The sequence below is a fragment of the Ammodytes marinus genome (genome assembly GCF_949987685.1).
Source record: "Ammodytes marinus genome assembly, chromosome: 8".
NCBI classification, from domain to species: domain Eukaryota; kingdom Metazoa; phylum Chordata; class Actinopteri; order Uranoscopiformes; family Ammodytidae; genus Ammodytes; species Ammodytes marinus.
In genome coordinates this window covers 23,312,354-23,338,478 of record NC_137212.1, presented here as the reverse complement: position 1 = coordinate 23,338,478, position 26,125 = coordinate 23,312,354, and the positions used below count along the sequence as shown (strand labels likewise).

At 42.4% G+C, this 26,125-nt stretch overlaps 1 protein-coding gene across 1 annotated transcript in view; it reads left to right on the top strand.

Moving 5' to 3' along the window:
• notch2 (notch receptor 2) overlaps nt 1-26,125 on the top strand; it is a 43,350-nt gene that overhangs the window by 1,105 nt on the left and 16,120 nt on the right. The window contains exons 2-12 of the mRNA XM_080033370.1: nt 9,915-9,996; nt 21,454-21,728; nt 22,492-22,699; nt 22,791-22,924; nt 23,264-23,386; nt 23,622-23,855; nt 24,158-24,313; nt 24,417-24,602; nt 25,124-25,237; nt 25,379-25,492; nt 25,726-25,959. Of these exons, the coding sequence (XP_079889496.1) occupies nt 9,915-9,996; nt 21,454-21,728; nt 22,492-22,699; nt 22,791-22,924; nt 23,264-23,386; nt 23,622-23,855; nt 24,158-24,313; nt 24,417-24,602; nt 25,124-25,237; nt 25,379-25,492; nt 25,726-25,959 (1,860 nt within the window). The remainder of the gene's footprint in view (nt 1-9,914; nt 9,997-21,453; nt 21,729-22,491; nt 22,700-22,790; nt 22,925-23,263; nt 23,387-23,621; nt 23,856-24,157; nt 24,314-24,416; nt 24,603-25,123; nt 25,238-25,378; nt 25,493-25,725; nt 25,960-26,125) is intronic.

Genomic DNA, 26,125 nt, shown 5'->3' with positions numbered 1-26,125 from the left:
GAGGGGGAAATGTTCACCAACATCATTATGGTTAAATAAGAGTTTCACGAGGAAACTTTATTTTCCCCTTTACAAGACCCTACCCCATGTAGGCCTATTACACTGCCTGCCAGTTATTGTTCTTGACCATCCAGCCTTCAGAGGTTTGGGTCAATTGTCAAATCAATTGGTCACTCTTTAAATAGGCCATATGTGAAATAATGATGAGGGAATGGGTTAAATACCTTGATTTAATTGAAAAGTAGCTTGATTCACTCACACCAGGCACCTGAAGACCTAGTGTGTGTGTGTGTGTGTATTTAGCATAGCAGGGATAAGTTGTTTACCTCCTAGAGCACCTGTCTTTAATTAAGTACTAATTGGTGTCTGCTAATTAGAGTCCGGAAGCAGGTCTTAAATAGCTCTCAGGTCAGCTCAAAGTGCTTATTCTGAAGAGTGAAAGGTTGTTTTGAGTAGAAAGTGAACAAAAAGACTTAAGTACCCTTTGACTCAAACTGTGAAATGGCCCCTGACATAGAAGAAGAGAAGTCATGTCATGTTGCTTGCTAGCATTTATTTGGTTGTAAAATCTTCTCCAGTCAGCAGTGTGTGGCCTGCAGAAGTACTAATTAGACAAAGTTTATTTTGAAAAAACTCAAAGTCAATACTAATATTGATTTCACTTGGGTTTGTCTTCAGATAAAGTGTTGTTTACAGAGAAGTTTTGCTTGGGACACATCAAAATATGCAAAGTGCATAACTTGACTTTGGCATTGGTGTTTTCCTCAACGTATAGTGCTTTTTATATGCTTTTTATTCAAATCTAAAATTATATTATTTGTATTACAAATATTATTATTTTTGTGGCTTGTTTATTATGGCTTCTCTGGGAAATGTGGGATGCCACTTTAATTTATTTTTCCTTCTTCTAGCTCATAGTTTTTGGTCTATCTGGTCATAGACTGTATGACTTAAACAGAGAAGTCACACAAAAGAAGAAAAGACAATGTAAAAGGGCTGCAGGCAGTGCAAGGAGAGGCAGTGGAATGTTGTTGGTGTTTGACATTCCCCCCACCCCACCACCTCTGTGCAGGATCTATCCCGCTCTCTCTTTTTTTTCTCTCTCTCTCCCTTTCTCTCCCTCTCTCTCGGCATCACACACACACGCACACGCCACGTACGCATGCACACACACACACACACACACACACACACACACACACACACACACACACACACACACACACACACACACACACACACACACACACTTAACTTCCCCTATTCATCCTCACCTATCCTTTTCCCTGCTAGTGAACGTAGAAAATGTTAGTTCATCGCTCCATAATGTACCGTACCATGCGAGCTGCGTGCAAGTGTTTGTGGTTTTCCATATGACAGGATGGCATGGTAGACGAAGATTCTCACCTTAACGATGTGAGGGAGGTTTGAGGTTCACCCATGCTGCAATAACGGCAGCTAGTTCTCTGTGGGTGTTTCATATTTTACCATTTTTGCAATATTTGAAAATCATTCACTTTAAGAATTGTGGAAAAAGTCTGTTTTTTGCAGACTTTTTCTAACTTCTAACAACTGTGACAAATACTGCTGCACTTCCTGTAGCATCTTCACAATAAGAGCCTGCCAGCTGTGTAACGTTTGAAAGCTTTAAAAGAAGCAGCAGGTTTGCATTAGCTAAACAACTCCAATATGTCAATTGAGAGTTTATCAAAAAAAGTCCCCATCTGCTGAACATAACAATGTCAACGATTACCCTTTGTGTCCTATCAGTTGTTTGATTTCAAGTCAAGCCACATACATTATTACGACACATCTCAGTTGGGGAGAAACAGTTTGACCTTACCCCTAAGCAGGACCACAATATTGTGGGCCACAACAGTGACCCCCCCCCCCCCCCCCCCCCCTTGTGAAGATGTATTGGAAATGCTTTTTTAGTATAATCACAACTTTGAATGCCACAGCATGGCTTAAGCATGTTATTCTTGTGAAAGTGGAACATGGGGCACTGCATAAAGTTTCCCTTTTGCTCAGTTCTACCAACTGCAAAAGGTGATACAGTATGTAATGCATTCCTAAACTACCAGTAACAATATACCAGAGGGTACATTGGCATTTGTTAAGAAGTTCCTGCGAGTGGTTAGGCTAATTAAGCTGTAATTGTTGTTAAAAGACCATTGTAGTCTATGGGACACTTTCCAAAAAAATGTAGGGCCCACTCACAATAGGCCCAGTTGCCCTGCACTGTGCCTAAGCACGCCTGTTTTGAATATTTTCATCCGGCAATATTCACACGGAACATTCCACCGCCACATAAGACCAACACAAACCTTTCGGCAACATTTTTGTTAAATGTCTGTTGCGTGCATGGACGTATTTGGTCTCGGGGAACAGTCTTGTATAAATTGACGTCAGGGTCTCCGTCTATGCGTGTGCTCGTCCTCCTCCTAGTGCCGGCTCATTAGCATCTGTACCGTGCCCAAGCACACCTCCCAACTGTGCCAGAGCCCAGGAGGTCTACCATGCTTGAGTAGGGAAAGGAGCACTCACACTGGGCAACACTTGCCTGGTGTGAGAGTGTGCCCTTAATCATCATTTTAAAAGCCTGCAAAGGACAGTGAGGCCCCTCTGAGTCGATGCATTACAATCCAGTTCAGTCGGTGTAGCCAAATGTTAATGTGATTCCTCAGGAAGCGTAGGTGCCATCGTTGTGGCACACGACACAGTGTTGCCCCTAAGGTGTGGGCATGTGGATGGTTGCATATATTTGCCCAGCGCAAACAGCGAACAGCTGACGTGCGTGTGTGTATCTATTTGCGTGTGTGTGTAACTGTGTATGTATGTATTGCATTGTGGATACAAACTAACAAAAGGCCAGCAATTGTGCCGCCCATGGTTTACTTGCATCTGACCCCGGCTGGAGCCTGGTGTGAAATGTGATTTATCTTCGCCATCTTCGCCGTGTGCTCTGAAGACAAAGATATTTATTGAGCTGCCCACAGCACTGCATTATTTACTGAGGAGCCACTCTACCCACTGCCTTGTGGCTGTGTTATTAATGTGCCTTCTGACATCTTTTCTGTGACACCCTCCTCCCAGCATTCCCTTTGGTATCTCTCAGCTACTCCCTGCAGTCTCTGTAAGATAGGCTTCCCCTTGCTTCAGTGTGTTCATGTTTCAGTTTGTATTCAGCTCAGCCTTCTCCACCCTTTTGATTAGTAGCGTAGTTAAAAACCAAGGCCTCCCATGTGTTTTTGGTCTGTGCTTATTGGTTGTAGTGGGAGAGAGAGTAGGAAATGTGTAGGGCTGTACGAGTCAGCGGGTGAACGTCTGTGAAACTGTGCTCCAGATGTATGTGTTATTTCCCATGCTCGCATACAGTGCATATGTTTATGCCTCTATAGCTCTGGTGGCTTAGAATAGAGGCAAATGTCCAGACTTACTACTATTAAAGGTCACCTATTTTGTAATGCAACTGTTCATGTTTTTTACACATTCATATGGGTCCCAGTGTGCCTACAGACTCCCAAAGTATGAGGGACAAAAACATCTCTCCTTTTCGCCACCTTCACTTTTTTTGAAAAGCTGTATTAACATGGATTTTCAAAGAGAGGCAAAAAAGATGAGCAATGGCACTTTGAGAAATATAGGGGGTATACATAAAAAATATAAGGATTTTATGTACACTACACCATGAAACAGTTTTCAGTAGAAGAAACCCAAATTTTTATTTTGAACCTGAAAATGAGCATAATGTGACCTTTTAATGTTTTGAAGTTGAAATGCATAGCATACGAGGTGAAAGTCATAGCAATGGGCCTGTTAACAATTTTGCGTCAGTGCTAATACCAGTGCCAGTGTTCACTTGACCAGTTTTTGTTTTAGTGACACTGATCCTCACGCATTAAATAAATACCAGACCAAATGTGACTGAAGCTAGGTGCATGCCCTACACATGAACCACATGCACTGTTACTATAGGAGGCGACTGTGAAGGTGGAGAGGATTACAGAGCGTTGTGTCTGCACTGTTGAACAGGTTAGCAAATTAACAGGGAATTACTGCGGCCCGCATTCCTTGGCCAACACAGCCCCGTAATCCTGGAGACAATCAGGCAGGGTGCATGGAGTAATGAACCAGGGCCAAGCAGGGCACACCAAGCAGAAGAAAGAGGGACACTACTTTAAAATGGCTGTTTCAGTACACATTTTGTCTGGTTTAATAACCAGTTGTAATATTTGGTATATTATCAGTCTCATTTCAGTACGTAGGTGTACTATTTGAAAAAAAAAATATATATATATTTGGAAGATTGTATACACTTTTCGCAGACGTAAGGATGATAACCAAACAGAGCTGAAAATATGAATGTTGAATCAATGTGGAATTACTTAGCCATAAGTCAGCATTTGTCTCAGGACAAACTGAGACAAATGTCACTGGTGAACGTTCAGAATATTAAACTCAATAGCAGGTTTTTCGACAGACCTTGTATTGTATCACTGGATATCTAAGATATAAGATGTCATATCAAAGCATTTATGAACAACAGTCCCTCACAGGATTATGTCATTGAAGTTACTTTAAACTATTTTAACCCAGCATCTAAACCTAACCAAATATGTCTGGCAGTAGGCCTGATGTCTTTAAAACTATGATTTAAAAGAATTCTATCGGGACGAAAAAAAAATCCTAAACGATATGAGCTAGGGAAAGTCCCTACTTTTGCCTTGTCTGGTCGGCTCTCCCTGTTTCTGGCTGTCTGTCTCTTTTTCCCTCCAAAACACACACACACACACACACACACACACACACACACACACACACACACACTGGGCCAGCACTCACTTTAGTTGAGACTCTCCCAACTTTTCCAAGTAATTACAACAGCAAGGCGACCGTCTCGTCTGAAAGGGCAGGGTACACCTAGATAATGCATTTGGGAGCCGAGCTCTTTCTGCACGTTTGTACGGCCAATCTGACTGTAACTGGCCTATAGGTGCTCTACGCATGTTCCACAGTCTCCCTCCCACGGCTTCACCTGGAAGCAAAGGGTTTCATCAAACAAAGGATCTGAAATGTATCAGTTTTAATAACGCCAGTACTGTTATAAACCACCTGTATCTGTCCTTATACAGATCCAGGATATGAGCTTGATCCATACCTAGAAGTCTCTCACTTTTGCTGTTAGTGTTGGAGGTGCTGATCTGTGTCTTCCAGTATGTCAGCTGAATCTGACCTGGTACAGTAAGGTCTTAAAGCCCTTGGTCCGTTGGTGTGCTCGGTTCCCCTCAGCTGTTTGTGTGGGCCAGTAAAGCTTCCCTCAGGGTAATGGTGTTTAGTTTGAGCCTCATCTCCGTCCCTCCATGCTGAGCTAAGGGGTATTTTATTGCAAGTTACCATGACGACTGTTTAGCCTGCTGGATCTTAGAGGCTTGTACAGCAATTCCAGGAAATGGGGTTACTTCCTCACTCAGCGCGAACAACTTCCTGCCCTCCTCTGTATGGATGTGTGCCAGCCAGGGCCCAGGGACGCCCGTTCGTGTGCAGTCTTTGTCTGTCGTTTTTGTAATTACTTCCCCGTCTCACTCCTCAGCTATTAGCTCAAAGCCCTGTCTCTCTCTCTCCCCCCTCCCTCTTTCTACCTCTTTGACAGTCTTTTTTTTTCTCTTTCTTCTCATGACATGGCTGGATCCCTCTAGGGACCCGCTGTGGTGTCTGTGACAAAGCAGTGGCGAGTGCTGAGGTAGAAACCAGCGTAATGCCAGCTGAGCACAACAACCCCTCTCCGCCTCCCCATTTTTTTTTCTTTCTCTCAACAAACACTAAGGGCTGTGATTTCTGCCCTCTCAGACTTCATTCAAACAGCTCTGTATTTCCATTGTTTTACCGGTTCTCAAATATCCAGATTTTATTGGAGATTAATTTAAATTATTTTTTACCTTGAATTGTTTTTGTCACCAGAGCTCATCCAAAATGAGTTGTGGTTTCTGTTACTATCCATACAAATACAGATACCTTGACTTCGACACAAGTTCCTGAATTATACTGTTTTCTATAACAATTTTATGAAGTCCGTTTTTAACACTTTGACATTACACATTGTTTTATTTAATATCAATAAATAAAACTTTAATTAAGCTGAAATCAAACTTAACTGCCTTCATATTACCAAAGCATGTATTTTTCCTGGATGCTTCGGCCAGCACTTTTAGAACTCGGCACATCAAGCACGCTGCATGCTTTTCGGCTCACTGACTTTGATGAGATTTACTCCTTAGGTATTGTTGACATTTTGTATTGAACGAACAAAGCATTTTTCAATACACGATGGTATCGAGGCCTTTTGGTCTGGTGCCACAAAAGTTCGGAATGACGTACCCATCCCTTTATGTAAACATCTCTGCAAATGTTACTTGGTCCAGTTACATGCTGGAGTGCTCCTCCTTACTCATCTGGAAAAAAAAGAAGGACAACACGCCTTCTGAACATGACATGTAGGCTACAGTGCAACTTTGTTTACTTTGTCACTCATTTAACACCACCGCTCTGCCAGTTACTGTCAATCTTACACAGACACACTACCACATCCTTCCACCCAGCTGAGGGGAAAAAAGGGACTATTTCTCAAATCTCCCCAAAGACCTATTTTCTTGCTTTTAATAGCAAAACGTAAATTGTACATAAAAAGGCTGCTAATTTGCCATGCCGCAATACAGTGAATAGTTTTCTTGTCCGAAACACAGAAGATCAATATGTCCTCCCCTCTTTTTCATTCAATTTAGTATTAATTGTAGACATATATGGCTCTGTTATTGATCTTTTGTCTTATAAACACAAATAAAGTTACTAATATTATGAAGTCATGGAGGAACGTTTAAGAAAAAGCTCTGACATCTGTGTATAACCTCTCTGGTTTCACACTAATGCATAATGCAAAGTGACAACTTTACGGTGCCTCCATCAGCAGGGATCACACATAGCTCTCCTCCCAGGCCCACTAGACTACTGCAGACACTGTAAATCTCCTGCTTTTGTTCTCTCCTTCCCCCATAACCTTTACACGTGCACACACACACACACACACACACACACACACACACACACACACACACACACACACACACACACACACACACACACACACACACACACACACACACACACACACACACACACACACACACACACACACACACACACACACACACACACACACACACACACACACACACACACTGGGCATATGCAGCAGTACTTAGTGAGAAAAAGGAATGTGGACTTTTGATCAGGAAATAGTACTATTAATACTATGGGTAACTTCTTTGTGTTTCTTCTGAGCTCACACCATCTGTTTGTAGTTTCACTGTTGACTTTGTCGATTGGCTCTTATCAAGGCTCTCTCTCATTCATGGGAAATGTTTCATGGTTCTATGGTTCATTGATAGTGAAGTGTGAGAAACAGCCAGGTAGAGAGAGGATGCAATGCTGGTGATGAGTCAGTCTACAGTAGATACGCCAGTCGGTCACAGTCACTCATTTAAATGTGTTCATTTTCTGTTTTACTTTGGAGACAGACAGATTTCGAACTTCAGTCTGGGAATTGGTGACCTGTATCATGGGGGTAACGCGCGCGTGTGTGTGTGTGTGCGCGTGTGTGTGTGTGTGTGTGTGTGTGTGTGTGTCAAAATGGCGTAATAGGAGGCAGGCTGTCCCAAATCTGGTAATATCATTGCGTCCGGCATTACGACAGAGCGCATGGGAAGCTCGTCAAACCAGTTGGAGGATGAGAGCTGTCTCTGGCTCTGCTCTCATACTTCCTTTTCTCTGCCTTATGCATTATCTTCTTAGCTTCCACCCTTCTTTATCCTCAGTGTCACACTAGTTAGGCTGATTTTACAATTGTCTGTCTTAGAATACTGGTATCCTTCCGTACTCTATGTTGTCTGTACAGTAATCCAATTCGATGTCCTTTTTTCTCTCACACTAGTCCATCTGTACTGTGCCCAAGTACGTTTGCCCCCTAAAGTCTAGTTGGTTTGACCAGTTTGAGAACCTATAGGTCCGGATCTTTGGGTGCAGTGTGAGGCCAGCGGGGTGTGCCTAGTATGACTGTGCCCTCTTTATATTATTTATTCAAGAGAAAATGGGAAATTATTTGGCCTTAAATTTGTACTTTTAAAGTTTTCAAGACAAAAGTGAAAGTTCCACTGTGTCACAGGTCTAACCACATGTGTGTGGATTGTTCACGTGTTCACTCCTGTGCTTACCATATGTCTGCTGCTCAGTATAGAAAGAGTCTCAAAATAGCAAAGTATTTTCTGCGGTCTTTTGTACCGCAGCTAGTGTGTGATATCAACTTCATTACACTGGATGTCTGTGCAATTGTGCACATAGAAGTGTGTGTGTGTGTGTGTGTGTGTGTGTGTGTGTGTGTGTGTGTGTGTGCGACTGTAAGTGCGTGCCTGTGCCTGTGCCTGTTGGGATCATGAATTTCACAGTGGTTTATGTATGCTATCCCCATGTCTAATTGACTATGTCTGTCAGCGTGGCTCTAAGGAATTAGCCTGCCCTCGCTCTCTGTCCAGAGCAGTACAGAGACTGGACCCTTCAAGCACAGCACTTGAAAATAAGATTTATCCAACTTTTTAACACTGGGAAATCATCGCGCAGTGTTAGAAAAGTCTCTCCACGACAGCTTCTCAACTTGAATTACACTGTGATTGATCTAGAGGCAGGAAGAAACACCATTTGCGCACTTCCTGTAAGGCAATGACTCTTTTATGAAGACATTGTTGGTGTTTCGTCGAAATCAGCTGACCTACTCTGTTTTTTGTTTTTTTAAAGAGCTATTTTACAGAGTGAGGATAGATCACATAAGCACTTAATCATGTGAGGCCTACACATGGAACTAAAGATTAGAGCAACACTGTGTGTCAGTGGCAGTGCTAATGATGTATTGCAGTTGGGATTAATTGATCACACACACTAACAAGTGGCGTCTTTGGCTTCCATATCACATAGAAACAAATAAAGAATGAGAACAGCACATTTCTTGTTTGGCATGGTGTGCTGGCATGGTGTGCGTGAAGACCACTTGAACCATGTGTCTCTGGCACAATAGCTGATGTGTGTGGGAATGAGTGTGTCATTGGCGGCAAGATAGTTGTGCTTTGTTGTCTTCGTCAAGGCTAATTTCCGTCTGCCGGCCCAATCCCGCCACCCTATTACCACAGGCTGATATCAGACTGGCTTTTCCATGGCAGGCTAGAGGTGGCCAGCCTTGTGTATTATCTCTCTGTAGGACGTGAAGAAGGGGAAACTTGTAGATTATCAGGAGGGGTTCCCTCAGATATGTGGGCACGCTGTTTGCGTGGGGGGGGGACAAACCTTTGTGTGGAAAACCCTGAAAGTGTTTTGAGCAGTGCCCACTTTGAAATGGAGCAGCAAGAAGCACTGTTAGCAGACCTAGAGCTACCCATCTAATGTCTTTTTCTATGAATACATTCTTCTGGTATACATTTTTTTATTTTATTTTATAGGCACACAAAGCAGGATGACATCATTACCAGTAAGTCTGTCTAGACACAGTCATTCAAATAAAAGACATTGGATACTGCGTACCATTAAACCTGGTCGATAGTTTCCCTTTTGGATAACTGACTAGGGGCAGTCATTTAAAACATTCTGTGCATTTATAATGGGAAAACTGACACTCTCCAAATTAAATTTTTACTGTTCAAGTATTTTCTTTACATATCTCCATTCCCTACAGTATTTGAAGACAATTTAGAACAAAATCTGTGTTAATGTGGATTACTTAACGAACCATAATAGTTCAAATGTCGCATATACTGACTGAACATTTAGTGTGTCTCTGGATGTCCACTCTATAACTTGTCTCTTGTCTCTTACAGCTCTGCAGTGTATGGATGATAAGGCGCCTTGTGTGAACAACGCTACGTGTCTGACCTTTAACAATGGCACTGAATACTGCAGGTAAGATTGACTGGCTGGGACTGTGGCTCAACTCATGCTGGCATCCTGACACTGTAATACAATTGTAACACAACAATAGAAAAACTTCATTAGGGGATTGTTGGATGTCAATACAAAAATCAACCCTAGCCTCTCCACAAGAGCATGAGGTTTGGCTCAGGCACGGAACGGGGAATAAAAGACTGCTCTGTCTTGACAGAGTACACCAGTACTTGGAACAATACCAATACACACACTTCCACTTCCAAGATGTTATTCAGGACATTTCAGGGGGTTTTGTTAGGCACTCTCTTGTTGCTATAGAATTGATAGCTCTAGCGTTACATATTATTACATGGTATTGCTTAACATATTTTACTGCCCAATGATTTGTTGTTGCCGGGGGATGGGAAGACGGCAATGAGACATTTTTATTACATGAGAAAGTAACCTGATCAGTGTTATTGATGAGAAAAAAATTATCTAAAAGTTGGCAAGTAGGATAATCATTGTTACCATACATGTTCAATTTATCTGACTGGAAATAACCTAAAAGTAATTCGGCTTGGAATGCATTTATTTGCAATTACACTGTCCAAAGTTGGGTAGGGTATACCAAAATAACAACTGCTATGTTGTCATTATAGCTATGTAGCTTCTGCTCAAAAGCTCTGTCCCATAGAGAGTATCAACTTGGACCCCGGCTATCGCTGTCTGTCATAAACCCTGCCTACAAGTATGGGTACTGTCGGCAGTGGTGCAATCAGACCATTTAGGAAAAGTGCTGTGTTGTAAAGGAGAGTATTGGCCTGTTTGATCTATGCTTTCCACTTTCTGACAGCTAACGCTGGTTTGTAATTAAGATTCAGCTATCTTTATAATTGCGTTGCCACTCCCCAGCCAAATTCCCAACGAAAACACACCATAGCTGGTTCACAAACCTGATCATATTTCATCAAATGTGATGTGAATCACACTGTGTGTCTGTTCCCAGACCTATTGGAATTCAAACACTCTGCTACTTCTGTATAAAAAGGAAGGAGAAAGCAGCATTCCTTAATCAGTGTTTGACATTCCCTCAGTATAAATGAAGGTCAGACAGATATTGTACTGCGTGTGCCGAGTGGCTCTTTGTCTGTGTGTATTTATGTGCATGTGTTTGCATTACGTATGCTTGTGATAGTCAGATAGACCTCTCACAATGACGAAAAACAGGGGCAATATTTCTTTAACCATTGTATCGCTATAGACAGCAGATCTTAAAACAAATTCTGCAGGCAACCAGAGAAGTGACACCAAGATGGGTTTGATATAAAGTGATCCTGCTACAGTCATTTTTAGGTTTTTGAGAAGTCTTTTTTGAGGACTATAAGACTATTGCATTTGGTAGGCTAACCAAGCTGTCTCTATACGTGACCATTCAGTCAGTATTTTTTTCCTCTGAATTTTTAAAGATAATATTGACGATTGAAGAACCTCATAAGAGATGCCACTTGCCCTGAAGACGCACAGAGAGGAGCCTCTTAGTTCAGGAGTCAGCTGACAGAGCGCAGGCCTACTGTTAGACTGATTAACTTGGAAGTCACTTTTTTCTGCGGTACAAAATGTACTACACACCACACTCGCTCATACGCGCATGTTTGCTCACAAATGAACGCACTTGCCCCATGTCTAGCCCACTCTGCACACACAAAAGGCTTATTGTGCAAAAATGTAATTATGTCTTCATTAGTCTCCTCAGTGTATTAAACACAAACGCTTGTAAGTAAACAGTCACTTTGGCCATCAGGCTCGGATCAGCCCATAGCTAGTCACATGGATCACATCTGGGGTCAGACTGGGAATAACTGTATAATTAAAGGGCTACTGCTGTGGACAACAAATGGACCTTACATCTGTGTGCCGGGACATTTTATCCCTAGTTTACAATTAGCTAGCTTGTTTTTTTTTAAAGTGGGGAGCAGGAGAACGTGTCATCACTTTACACCATTTATGTAATATAAGGAGAAAAAAAAAACGAGGACAGCAATGTGTTTGTGTGATAGCTGTAATAAAACTGTACACACACAGTTCTGATAGGCATCAGAATGAGCTTATGTTGTAAATACTCATTTACTCAATACTACATTTGGGAAAGACCTAGAAGAATTACTCCAGTCATACATAGGCGTTTGCTTGACATCTTTAATTCCTTTTTTAGAAACCATTTTTCCACTCCGATGCTATCTCTTTCTCCAAAAAGGAGAAGAGAAAGCAAAAAGGGAAATTCTCTTGGTAGCATATAGACCAAGGCAATGCCATTTGCAGAAAAATGCCTTTTTGAATTTTTTTTGTGATTGCATAGAGAGCTCAAGTTTCTGATTTTGGACAGGAAGAATGCACGAGAGAGAGAGAGAGAGAGAGAGTTACAGTGCATGGGAGAGGTCGACTAGCTGACTAGCAGGGCAGGGTGTGCAGAAGCTGTCTAACCGGTGACACTGCAAGTCACCAGCCTTGGGTGTGAACATAAGGTGTGTGTTGTGTAAGTGTGTGTGTGTGTGTGTCTGCGTGGAATTGAGCTTTGTATAGGTGCATATGACTTACATCATTGCTGAGGCGATACATATTTCTGATGCGGTATTGGCTGGAGAGCACAGGTGCTGTTTTGTGGGCCCCAGAAGATTCCTGACACTCACATGGAGTCTGGCTCATTGAGCTCATACCTGAGCAGACCGAGCAAGAGTGAGGCTTGTCCAAAAAAACTATCTCCCACAAGAACAAGATCTCTTTGTCTAGCTTTTTTGGGGCCACGGTGCAAACTGATTAACTCTCCCTCCCCCCTCACTGCCTTTTTTTTCTAACTCTCTTTTACTCTTTTCAGTCCCTGTCATGTCTTTACATTCATTAAAAAATAAAAGTTTTTTTCTTAAGGGGGGGGGGGGGGGGGGGTTGGAGTTACTGTGTTGTGTGTGGACTTGCTGCATGTTTGATCTGACAGGTAGAATTTGCCTGCGGGGGCAGACTGGAGGAAGAGAAAGGGCTTAAAGAAAGAGGATGTCTTTTTTCAGGTAATTTGAGGAGGAATACCTCGGAGCACAACTCCTTACTAATGATGAGAGAGCAGCGTAGGGGGGAGGGAGAGCGACCGAGGAGAAGCCGAGCAGAGAGAGAGAGAGGAGATCATTTGCCCTCTTGCTATATGCCTACTTCATCAAACTGTCACTCATCCATCCATGCCTTCAACCCCTCCCTTTTAAGATCACTCAGTCTGGACACAACTCCCCAGGCCCTTTTTTAATCCTTCTTCTCCCACAACCCCATTGTTGTTGAGATACTTTTTTTTCCACCTTTTTTGACAATAATATGACATCTACCGTTATGTTTGTAGGGGAGTTGAGGATCTTTTGCTGTTGTTATCTATCAGTCTTAGGTTCTTTGAGACAAGAAGAAATGGAATAACAGATAAAGGCTTTGGACCATTCACTCCTCCTCCTCTCTGCAACACATCTCGACTCCTCCACTGCAGATGCAACAGCAACACACGCACGCACGCACGCACACACGCACACACACACACACACACACACACACACACACACACACACACACACACACACACACACACACACACACACACACACACACACACACACACACACACACACACACACACACACACACACACACACACACACACACACACACACACACACACACACACACACACACACACACACACACACACACACACACACACAGAGGGATTTTAACAGGGTTAGGCTTATGATCCAAACTAAGTCAACAAACCCTAGGGAACCCACACTGTGATTTCCCCATTCTTTCTCTCCAAAGACTTATCTCCTTCCCACAACCCAGTAAATAGCAATGTACATGTGGTTAGGACTGGAGCCACAATGATAAGAGTTTCTTTGTGTATATGTTTGTGTATGGGCTCTCTGTGTGAATACATGGAGAGTCGGGGACACCTTGAGCCCAGGGCAAGTTCACATGCTCCCGGTCAGTGTTTAGATGGTGGAGATGCAGTTCTATAATGTATCTTCATTGTATGTTTAAGTGCCCAAATAATGAGACAGTTGGAATATTCATCAGCCAATCACGGTTAAGAAAACCAAAGATTATACATAAACAAACTGATGAAATAAAGAAAAGGAACAAATAAATCGGCAACAAACAAACTTGAGAGCAGGCAATTATTTGCCTTTTGCTTGTTCAATAACTTAAATGAATCAAATGCTAATATTGTTGTGAGTTTATTTTCTGTCAATTCTTGATTTATTTTCTGGCTTTAATTTGCCAACTCACTAGATTAGGTTTGGTTACACTGGCCTGCCGTCACATGCCACTGGCTTTTTCAATCTCTTTTTGAGGATCACCACAATAAAAAGTCACAGTGACAAAAACTACTAAACAATCTAACGATATGAGTACACACACACAAACATGCAGATGTCCCGAGGCTGCTTTGCTATGGAGATCCAAACCTGCTCTCAGAAAGAGGAAGCCTTACAAAAGAGTGGGGAATGTAGCAACCAGACCATAAACCCACATACAGTAAGGTGACAAGTGGCTCTCTGTGTCACACATCCATGATGACACTGTTGGCTCGGCAGTACCTCAGCTTTGTCATACAATCACATGAACCATTGTGTAAGGACTCTGGACACTTGGAATTTCCAAGATTAAAAAATAAAATAAAAATAAATAAATATTGAATTCCAAAGAGAGAAAAAAATTGTGTGCGGAGCAAATCTCCTTAGGTATAATACTTGTAAACAACCACAGGAACAGCATAATGACAGAACAACATAGAAAGACTGGCAGATGGAGCGCTCTGAGGGAAAACAGGCCTATCCAAACGCAGCCTGGACTCCACCCTGCTCTGCACTTCTTTTATTCAGTCTAAATTTCTCTATGCTTTTTTAGTCTGACTTTGGCTTTCCTTTTCTCTCTGTATGTCTGTCTCTCTTTCACTAGGTTTTCTTACTTAAAGTGCTCTCTCGCTTTGTTTTTTTATTTGACATCTAAGTTTGACATCACTCTGACAACCTCTTCCGTCTTCCTCCTCTCTGGTGATATTTTTGCCCTCTCTGATCTTGAATGAAAGACTATGCTTTGTGAAGTGAGGGAAAGTGCAAACAAAACCAATGCAACTCCACTGCTTCTTATGATTTGTTTTTCTTTAAAGTATTGACTCCCCCCACATCATATCCTGTCTATTTCAACTAAAGCTCCCGCCCTTTAGGTGTACAGCCACTAGCAGGAGCAATTGACTGGACTTCCTGCACAGTAATAGTGTCAAAGCATTCAGTGTGTGGACACACTGGTGTACCTCCTTAATGAGATGTATATAGCACACTCAACCAGTCTTGGGAGCTCTTCAGTCAGGATCCACCATTGACCTTTGAGGTCTAGAAAGTGCTTCACTGTTTGTGTCACTTCTGTGTCTGATCTGACTGGTTCCCTTTAATCATTCAGGTGGTACAAAGTCTGAGGGAAGTTTTTGGTTTGGTGCTTATCCTAGGCGAAGGTAGTGCTAAGTTAGGTTTGCAATGAGGGGTTCTGGCTTCTCCCCTTATGACATCATATGGGGAGAGCAATCTGACTGACTCGAGCAACAACAGGTTTTCAGAAAGATGGAGGTGGGACAAAAAGAGAGAAGGTCTTTTTTTCTCATACTTTGGGAGTCTTTAGACACATGGGGGACCCATATTGCAAATGAGGGTCGCCCCTAAGGTTAAAAAAAACATGAAAAATTGCATTTTGCATAATAGGTGCCATTTAAGTCCTGTGAGTGATCCTGATTACTCCAGTTTCTCCAGACTTCTGTCTGTCTGTTATAGAGTACCTGACACAGTCTGAATGGCAGCAGATATTTTAAAATGTGCTTTCTTATGGGACTTGCTTTTCTTAAAATAATCTATGAGGCTTCGTGCAACTGCAATTTCTGTGGTAAGCCGGGGATTTGTTAGTTTCTGATTTACCTCCACCAGCTAACTAACGGCACAACAATGATTTGAAGCAACAGCCAAGCCAGTAACATGCTCTGCACTTGACTTGACTTCCATGCATGCACGCACATGACTACAGTACAGTGAATAGGCCACCTATGCTCTAGCCAAGCCAGGGAATGATCCAGGTATTGAAATGTGAGCTGGCTTATGCTCTCTCTCTCTCACACTGTTTCTCTGTGATGGCCGCGGGGAGAGAGAGAGCATGATGGAGTTATTAAGCGTCGCAGCCTGAGACTAGAAAGAGGAGGAGGAGGAGGTGCTGGTGGGGTTGTAGTTGGGGAGAGGAAGGTGGAGAGGTAGGAGGAGAGAAATTGCACAAAAGAAAAGGGGAATTAGGGATTTGTGGAGAGAGTATGGGAGCTGGGGACATAAGAATTAGCAATGAAAAGAGGTGGGAGACTATAACATGAGTGAACCAGACTCAACCCAACCCTCTGTGCTCATTGAAGCCACCATGGCCAGCCCCGGACAGGCAGGGGTCAGCGTGAGGTGGACGAGGACGATGGAGAGAATGAAGGAGAGAAGAGGTGCAGAGAGAGAGCGAGACAGAGAGAGGGAGAGAGGGAGGGGGTGGGGTGCGTGAGATGGGGGTGCTAATGTGAACCAGCTGTAGAAACCTGACACCTTCCAGAGTGGGTTAGAAATGAGAGGTGGAGGAGTGAGAAAGAGAGGGAAAGAAGGGCTGCAGCAGGAAATAGCACAGAGTAAAGAGAAGGATGGAGAAAAAAAGCTCCTCATGGAGCAAAACAAAGAATCCCTTACATAAATCTGGCTGCAGGAACTCGCTCTGCTGCGTTGTTCATGAAAAGCAGAGCTGTGTGTGTGTGTGTGTGTGTTTTAAGATGTTCAAGTGCCTTGATCTGTGTGCAAATGTTCTGAAGTGTGTGTGTATGGAAATTTGTCAAAAGAATGTCACTGCTTGCTGTCTCAACGACGGTCTAGTAGTGTGTCGTTGAGTTATTGCTTCCTCAGTGAGACACCACTCCCTGACAATAATGTGAATCATGCACAGCCTTGTTTGTTTGCCTCGAGCTCATGCAATACAGCCACGGGCTAATAATGAGCTCTCTATCTGCCAGTGAAACCTGAAGGACAGGGTGCTATGGTTTCCTGACGCCATGGCATGTGCTTCTGTCAACACTGGTTAGATAGCAGCCATATAGAATGTAATGGAGGTTTCTATGCATCTGTCCTGTCAGCACTTTGGATTTTTTTTATACAAAAATCTCAAAATAGCAAATAATTCTTAAAGGGTCGACTTGAGTTGCAAGTCTATAGGATTTATTAATGTTATAAATTTTTTTTAATAAGTTTTCTCTTGCGCAGGCTAACGTAGATATTTGTTTTCCAGAATAGATTATATTTGAAGCTTAAAAGGCTTGCAACTTGGCAAAACATTGCAACGAAGCTTTCAAAGTTTCAAATTTCTCACCTCTCACTGGAGTGGCCATACTTGACTTTTAAAAGTGCGTCTCATATTGCCCAAAGTTTTAACAGTGAAAATGTGTGAAATGTTCCCAGTGAAACATAAACCTAGCATTAACCTGGACACGGTGTCCTTTGTGTGAACGCCTGCTAACGTGATGTATGTGACAGGGCAGAGGGCCATGTCATTCCTCCTTGAGAGGGGGCGGAGAGGTTGAGAAAAAAGAGCCGTCCTAATTCCCAGGACGGCCGTCTTGTTGTGATATCATGACCAAGCTGTGTTTGTGTTTAGATTGGGGAGGGACATCTTTGTTTGTGTGTGTGTGTGTGTGTGTGTGTGTGTGTGTAGGAGTGTGTTTGTGTAGGAGTGTGTGTGTAGGAGTGTAGGGATCTTTGCAGACATGCTGATACAGGGACAGAGACAGGGAAGACAGATGGTGATAATGTCTAATCTGACAGAGTTGAGGTCAGGAGAAATGAAGACTGTCCCTGCGTTCCGAATCGCATACTTTCTACTATTTAGTATGGTAGAAAAAAAGATTTCTTGTGGCCAGATTTAGGATGGTTAGAAAGACCCGGATGTCTACTACATCCAGCCAAGATCTTTAGTGTTGAAAACGGCAACGTATTTGGGCGATTCTGACCCATAACCCAGTGCGAACCTGAAGTGACGTCACATCGACGAAGCCTCCATATGAAAACAAACGGGGATGCGACGGATATAAAAGCAAGAGGCAAGATCAAGGCGCGATGTTATGATGAAATAAATAAGTAAAAGTATGTCCCAATAGTATGCCTTACCTAACTAGATTATTTTTATCGTCGGATGTAGTATGTTGAATAGAAAAAAGAAAGAGTATGCGATTCGGAACACAGGGTGTGTTTTCTTTTGAAGATCACACATCACTAATCACCCATGTGGTTTATCTGTTTACCAGCACCATGAGGATTAGCAAACCCATGATTTTAATGGATTTGTTTTTCTTTATATCTATACTGGAAAGGAAAGGCTGGTGATATTCTTTATTTTTGTCAAAGAATCCGTTTAAAAGACCAAAACCAACAATGCATTAGTATATCTCTCAATACTTTTCCGCCTGCTCGCCTCTCTCCTACTCCCAACTTTCTTATTTCTGAAACTGTAAACCTTTAAAAAAGGTCAACTAATGTACAGTATACTTTCATATTTAAAGAGGCTCCATTATTTAAGTTATATACAGGCTTGGGATACACTAGTCTGGCACAGCCAGACCACACTATAGCTAGTAGGAATACCCAGACAATAGGCTACTTACTAATAGATCTATTTAATTGTTGGCAATAGGAAAGTTTAGAATATTACCTGACCTAACCTGTTGAGTTTTTTTTAAAGAGGATTCTGTCAAACCCAGTCCACACAAAGGAAACACATGAATATATTGCTTAATACTGTGGTGTTGATTCAATGAAATGTTTTTGCTGGTGTGTGTGTGTGTGTGTACATTTTATTGCATTTGATAAACAGTGTATTTGTGAATCCAAGGTGTTGGTGAGAGTGTGAATTTGTTGCCAGACGTTTGTTGCATTTGAAGGTACCGCGGGTTACTCACACATCATACCATGCAGCAGACTCCCAGATGTGATCGATCGCTGAGTCTCTGTGTCTGGCATGATTCATGACTCTTCTACTTTCCCATGCGCTCACAAGCTAATATCTTCAAGCTGCTTTGGGGTGGAGCGGACAATAATACATCCAAGTTAGTGAGCGTGGGACTGAATTTGAAATTTTTCCCATCTCCACTGTTTCGTCTCGGTTTTATATGGTACATCACAGAGATTATTTCCTTTGTGTGTTTTCTACATTGCAGAGGTCTGCTTTTTTGTGAAATGGGTATCGTTGCTTTAATTTGGAATGGCTAAGAAAGAGAGAGAGAGACAGAGTGTGTGTGTGTGTGTGTGTGTGTGTGTGTGTGTGTGTGTGTGTGTGTGTGTGTGTGTGTGTGTGTGTGTGTTACGGTGTGGAATATCTCTACTCTACCTATTATGTTACCTGAGCCCCTCTAGGGAGGCAGGTTTAGAGGCCTGTGTAAGAGGCTACAGGTCGCTGTGTCGCCCACAGTCCCCAGACAGCGTGTCTGCCATGTGCCATTCACTGCAACAGGCGACTGATCATAAAAGAAGAACACACAGGAAACTACTTGATGAATGCCGTTTTTTTCCACTCTTATGTTGTTTCAAAAATAACACCGATATCCAAATGCTGTCACGTAGAGAAGTGACGATTGAAAGTGTGAGGGACTGAGTAAAAACAAGAGGAATAGAAAGTAATGAAGGGGTCGTTGACTCTAGTAAAGACATCCCTAGTGGACATGTTGTGTAATATTGTAACTTCCTCCGCAATGCTCGTCATGTGGCTGAATCATATTAATGCAGAGAAGTAAAGAAAAAAGAAGAAGAAAAAAAGAGAGAAATCGAAAGGAAGGGGCGATGAATAAGCAGAGGAGAGCAAGAGGCACACTCTTCGCAGACCAAATGTGGTCAGAAAACAATAAACTGGGGTTTTTTCTTAGTCATGTTTACAGTCACAGTTTTTTTTTCAATTGACTTGTCTTTTATATGTATACTCTAATAATCTAGACACATTTATGTATAGATAGAGTACTTTATGTATATGGGAAAATCATATCATTATGGTGTTGCTTATCGGTCAGCTGTAATATTGTTCACATTGCCCAGACAATTGCTACTAGTGCTTCTTCACTTGTTTTAGTGACTGCCTGCCAGGCTGAAGTCAACAACTTCCAGATGACTCCACCTCACATCCTTCTACTTTTTAACTTCTCCTTTGCCATCACTGACCCCAGTTTAACCCGTTCACCGAGCCCAGCTTCCCGATTTTTCTCTGAGCGTTTAGAACAGTTCGTATCGGCGATCTTAGGGTTTGTGGTGCAATTCTTGTCTCATCTTAACAGCATGTCAAAATGTCCGTAAGCAAGATACAATAACCCGACCTCTTCCGTCAAATAGTCTGTCGTGTGTGTCGTGTGTGTGTTGTGTGTGCGTGTGCGTGTGTTAAAAGGCACTAAATAAATGCAGTTCACCAACCGATTATCGATTTGGTTTAATAGTTGGTGCACTTTATGTTTTATCTTACTAGGGAAGTGGTTCCTCTCATACTGCTGTCTAGCTCACCATGTAGCAGACAGTGGTGAGACTGTATTAGGCAGTAGTGTTTTAGTGTGCTGTTGATTCTTATGTTACTTTGATGTTTGTGTGTTTACTACACTATGCATGCTGTGCTGTCTGATGTGGTCTATCACGTGCACCTGAGCGAAACTCATTCTTCTGTTTTGCCTGTTTGGTTCTCCGTCACGCACACACACACACACACACACACACACACACACACACACACACACACACACACACACACACACACACACACACACACACACACACACACACGTGCACATTTGTCTTCTTGTTTAACTCATCTTCTGCCGTTATTGTCTGTATTAAGGGTGATAAGGCATTAAAACCAGCCGTAGGCATGGGCCAATATGATATTCTGATGGTATGATAACCTTAAGCAAAAACACTACGGTTTCACCACAATTACAGCTCTCAAATGTGTTATTTTGAAATGTCTGACAAAAACACAAACTTTTTATTTTTTAAACAAAATATTCTGAACATAAATAAACTTGTATGCTGCTGACAAAAGTTGACTATTTTAAACATAATTGAACAATAAGCAGTCCTTTTTAAGTGAGCAGCTCGACAAGGTTTTTAGACGTGCTCACTTTCTACGCATTTCTCTTCTGGGGGAAAAAAAAGTGGATTTGATGCATGAATACTCAACTGAACATTAATAAACTTGTATGATAACATCATGTGTGTTCTAGTACCTTTTAGAACGGTATGACATAGATAATGGCGGTATTGAAACCTTGAGTTTTTCATACCTCGGTATACCTTGAAACCGGTTATCATCCCATGCCTAGGCGCTTACGCTTTGCATTCTCTATCATTGATTTTGGTGTTGTTTTTTTTGTGTGTCTAGGTGTGCACTGGGCTTTCTGGGTGAGTACTGCCACCATAAGGACCCTTGTCAACCCGGCTACTGCCTGAATGGAGGGAACTGCTCTGTGTCCATGTCAGCTGGTGTACCCGTACCGGGCAGCGCCTCCTGCACCTGCCCTCTTGGATACACCGGGCAGCATTGCCAAACCCCCCAGAACTCCACCTGTTACCCCAACAACCCCTGTGCCAACAAAGGGCTGTGCACCCTTCTCTCCCTGGACAAGTACAAGTGCGAGTGTGCCAGAGGATGGACGGGTGAGAAACTTGTTTATTCACAGTCACAAGAGGGCAATGCTATCTTAGTTTTGTTTTTCGTCAAAAAAATCATTTTGAAGTTTTAAGTGAAGCCTGAATGCAAATACTCTTTCCTGATATTTTGTACATAGTAGCCATCTGAGAAGCCTCCAAAAAGTTACCACCAACAAGATTATGTCGCTCCTTAAATGTGTCCGATAGAAGGATACCTCAAGACCTTTTACAGAGTTTTTAATAAGTTTACTTAAAGTTAGGCCATAAGACAAAGAATAAGTGTCTTTTGGTATTGCATCTAGATCTATGCCTAACCCTATTTGAGCAATTATCTCTTGAATTACTGCGCCTACTGATGACGTGAAAACAAATCTGACACTTGTATTCCGTGGTTGTCCATCAGTGTGTTATTTTAACTCATAAATGCATCCAGAAGTTGATTAGGGATTTTTATTTTCTATTCTTAAATAACTAATGTTAAGGTTTGTCCAACCTTTGACCTTTTATTATTCAGCTTGGTAGTATAAACTAAATTGCAATTTTTTTTAGAGAAGGCTAAACAGTGTGCTCTAGAAAAGTGCAAGTCTTATTTGTACTGGAAAAAAAAACACCATGTGATAAGATGAGACCCAAATGCATACCTGTCATTGCATATTGCTTTTCTTCTACCATCTAAGCCCTAATTTTTCAAATGGCCACATTGAATAAATGGAACATAAGATAGCCATAGCATGAATGCTCAGCTCCTCTCCTTCCTTTTCATTCCCAGGATCACGGTGTGAGCATGAGGACAGCTGTCTATCCAGTCCCTGTGCCAATAGTGGAAGGTGCAGTTCCCTGTCTGGCGGTAGTTACACATGTTCCTGTCTGCCTGGCTACACAGGTCCACGCTGTCTCAATGACACAAATGAATGTGCCACCACACCCTCTATATGCCAGAATCATGGAGTGTGTTTCAACAACCCTGGCTCTTACAAGTAAGACTGTAGTTATTTTTCATAAAACAATTGGAAATCCTCAAGAATTGACTGAAGTAAATGCATGCCATTGACTATGTCTTTGTTCCAGTTGTATGTGTACCCCTGGGTTTACTGGCAAACACTGTGAAAGCTCATACATTCCTTGCTCACCTTCCCCATGCCTAAACGGAGGCACCTGCCACCAGAACTCTGAAACCAGCTACTCGTGCCACTGCCTTCCAGGTAGGAGGATTCAAGTTCTAAAACGCTGAGTTCTTTGTGTAACTGGTATTTATGTATAAATGAATGTATTCCCGGGATTCTATATTGTTACATTCTGTTGTTTTGGGTGAAAACAGTTTGATACTGCTGGCTGTGTTGTCTCAGACACACTGCACTGTCATTCTGATACAGTGAGCAAGTGAACACAACAAACGCATACACAGCTGCGGTATATATACAGGCTGCCAGGGCATGTCATTGTCTGTATGTACATGGTACGGATATCATTCTACAGTTTAGTTCTTTCCACAATGCAAAACAATCAGCATTATTAAAATCAATGCCTTTAATGTGTGGCAGGTTTCAATGGGACGAACTGTGAGAACAACATAGATGATTGCCCAGGTCATCAGTGTGCCAATGGAGGAACCTGTATGGACGGAGTCAACACCTACAACTGCCAGTGTACTCCAGAGTGGACTGGTATGTGTTCCTACATAAGCACTGGTGTATATCATGCTTGAACCAGCCTTAGAAAGTATGTTGTATGGCTGCTGTGTTTAAAAAGAGCTGCCTGTTGTGCGTGTTTTGCAGAATATTCTGCCATCTCTCACATTTTTAAAATAAACACCTAGATATGTTTTGACATACATGGAGAATTATCTCTTGCTTTAATTGTTTCTACCTCTTCATGTCCACTGTCCCTGCCTCTCCACAGGCCAGCACTGTACTGAAGATGTGAACGAGTGTCGCCTGCAGCCAAACACTTGCCAGAATGGGGGAACGTGCAGCAACTCGGATGGCAGCTATAGCTGTGTGTGTGTCAACGGCTGGAGTGGGCCTGACTGCTCTGAAAACATTGATGACTGTGCTACAGCAGCGTGCAGCCCAGGCTCCACGTGCATCGACCGTGTTGCGTCCTTTGTCTGTCTCTGCCCCCATGGAAAGACAGGTAGGCCAGTGTAGAGTAACCACATACAAACATTCTCATTAAAGTGTTAATAACTGCATATCAAGCTGTAATGTCATAAAAGACGAAACGGAAATGCTGAGTTTTGTGGAACACGTTTAACTAAAACAGGTGTTTTCTTAAAAAGAGCCCCAGTTTGGACTGGGCATACATTTGTATTGGAGATTTTTGGATATTTTTTTTATCTCATCCAGACATGTTTTATACATTATGATCTTTTATTTAAACAGCTTAAAGGTTCTATGTAAGTCATACCACCTCTGACCACATGTTGTTCTCCTCAGGTTTGCTCTGCCATAGAGTTGACGCCTGCATCAGTAACCCCTGTAGAGAGGGCTCTCAATGTGACACCAACCCCATCAGTGGCATGTTCAACTGTAACTGTCCAGCTGGATATGTGGGCAGCACCTGCAACATCGACAGAGACGAATGCAGCATTGGTGAGAGGGATAGTTTCAAACACAATGCCTTTTTTTTTTAATCTCTGCCAGCCTTCTGATCACGTCTGTTTTCAACATGCGTCTCTTTCCTCTTTGTCCTCAGGTACCAACCCCTGTGAGCATGGTGGTCAGTGTGTGAACACCGACGGCTCCTTCACCTGTAACTGTGTGCGGGGTTACTCCGGGCCGCGCTGTGAACAAGATCTGAATGAATGTGCCTCCAACCCCTGTCAGAACGATGGCACGTGTCTGGATCGCATCGGGGACTACACCTGCATCTGCATGCCCGGTATGTTTCTTTAAAAATTGATAAAGGTTCATTTATAATATACAACTTGAACATCATATGATTTCAACCAAATTCATCAGGAATTCTGAACCAGATAATCTTCAAAGAAGTTTAGAATTTGAAGGGATTTCATTTCAACAGTCTTGCAGTTGAAACAGTTTGTTATTTTTTTCTAGAAATGACTCAAAGAGGACAAAGCTCCACCAGGGCTGCACAATCATCCAAATTGTTTAATTAATGATTAAAAAAAAGTCTTGGCTCGGGAATCCGAAGATCAAGAGCGATAGACACTAATGTCTAACATGTTACGCAATTTTTAAACCAAGGAAGCGTAGTAGTTAATTGGAAAATAAATGTTATATGTAACTATATGTGCCATATATAACAGCCTAGGGAGGAAGCTGACGCCACTTGATATAAGTGAAACTGATAGGAAAGGATAGAAAAGGAATGTGATTGACTTTGTAACTTCAAAGAAAGTAATAAATGACACAAACCTGTTTTTCTTTCCACGCATGCAGGATTTGAGGGCACCCACTGTGAGCTAGAGGTGAACGAGTGTCTCAGCTCCCCCTGTCTCAACCAGGGGAAATGTCTGGACCAGGTCAGCCGCTTTGTGTGCGAGTGCCCAGCAGGTCGGTACACATCTAGCTATGTTTATGCCTTCTTTGCATCCACTCAGTGTGACATTGTTCCCCTTTTTAATTAAACAGTTTTGTTTTAATGTATGGTTTTGTGACTTGTGTTCATTCTGTTTTTCTGTGTTCTGTCTACAGGCTTCAGTGGTGAAATGTGCCAAATAGACATAGATGAGTGTTCCAGCACACCCTGTTTAAATGGGGCCAAGTGTATCGACCGACCAAACGGATATGATTGTGATTGTGCTGAAGGTAAAAGGAAATGACCATATATCATGTAAAGTTACAGTATTATAGTAGTACTCCTTATTCTTAATTGTTGGGCCTGGACTCCTTTAGAGCTATACACACATAGCAAATGGTAGTCTGCAACATGTTGTCTAGCCCTATGTCCCAATTGACCTATGAAATAATCTGAAAGAGTGAGTTGAGCCATGATGCAATAGCCATTTGTTGTTTTTTAAGAAGAAATGTCCCACCCCCAGGCTTCGATGGTCATCTCTGTGAGGAGAACATCAATGACTGTTCACCAGAGCCATGCCACCATGGTGTGTGTAAAGATGGCATCGCCACCTACTCCTGTGAGTGTCACCTTGGATACATAGGCGCCATCTGTCATATCCAGGTCCAGGAGTGCCATAGCAACCCTTGTCAGAACCGAGGACGCTGCATCGACCTGGTCAATGCCTATCAGTGTAACTGCCCACAGGGAACCACAGGTACGTACTTGGTGTGCTACACAACGTACAAGGTTTTCCTCAGTCATTCTTCAGTATCATTGATGTGTGGCATGTACATGAGTGTACAACTGTGATTTAGATGTGTGCGAGCAAGAGAAAAACTAAAAAGGGTGACAGACAGCAAGTTGCTCTGAAATAGCCGCAA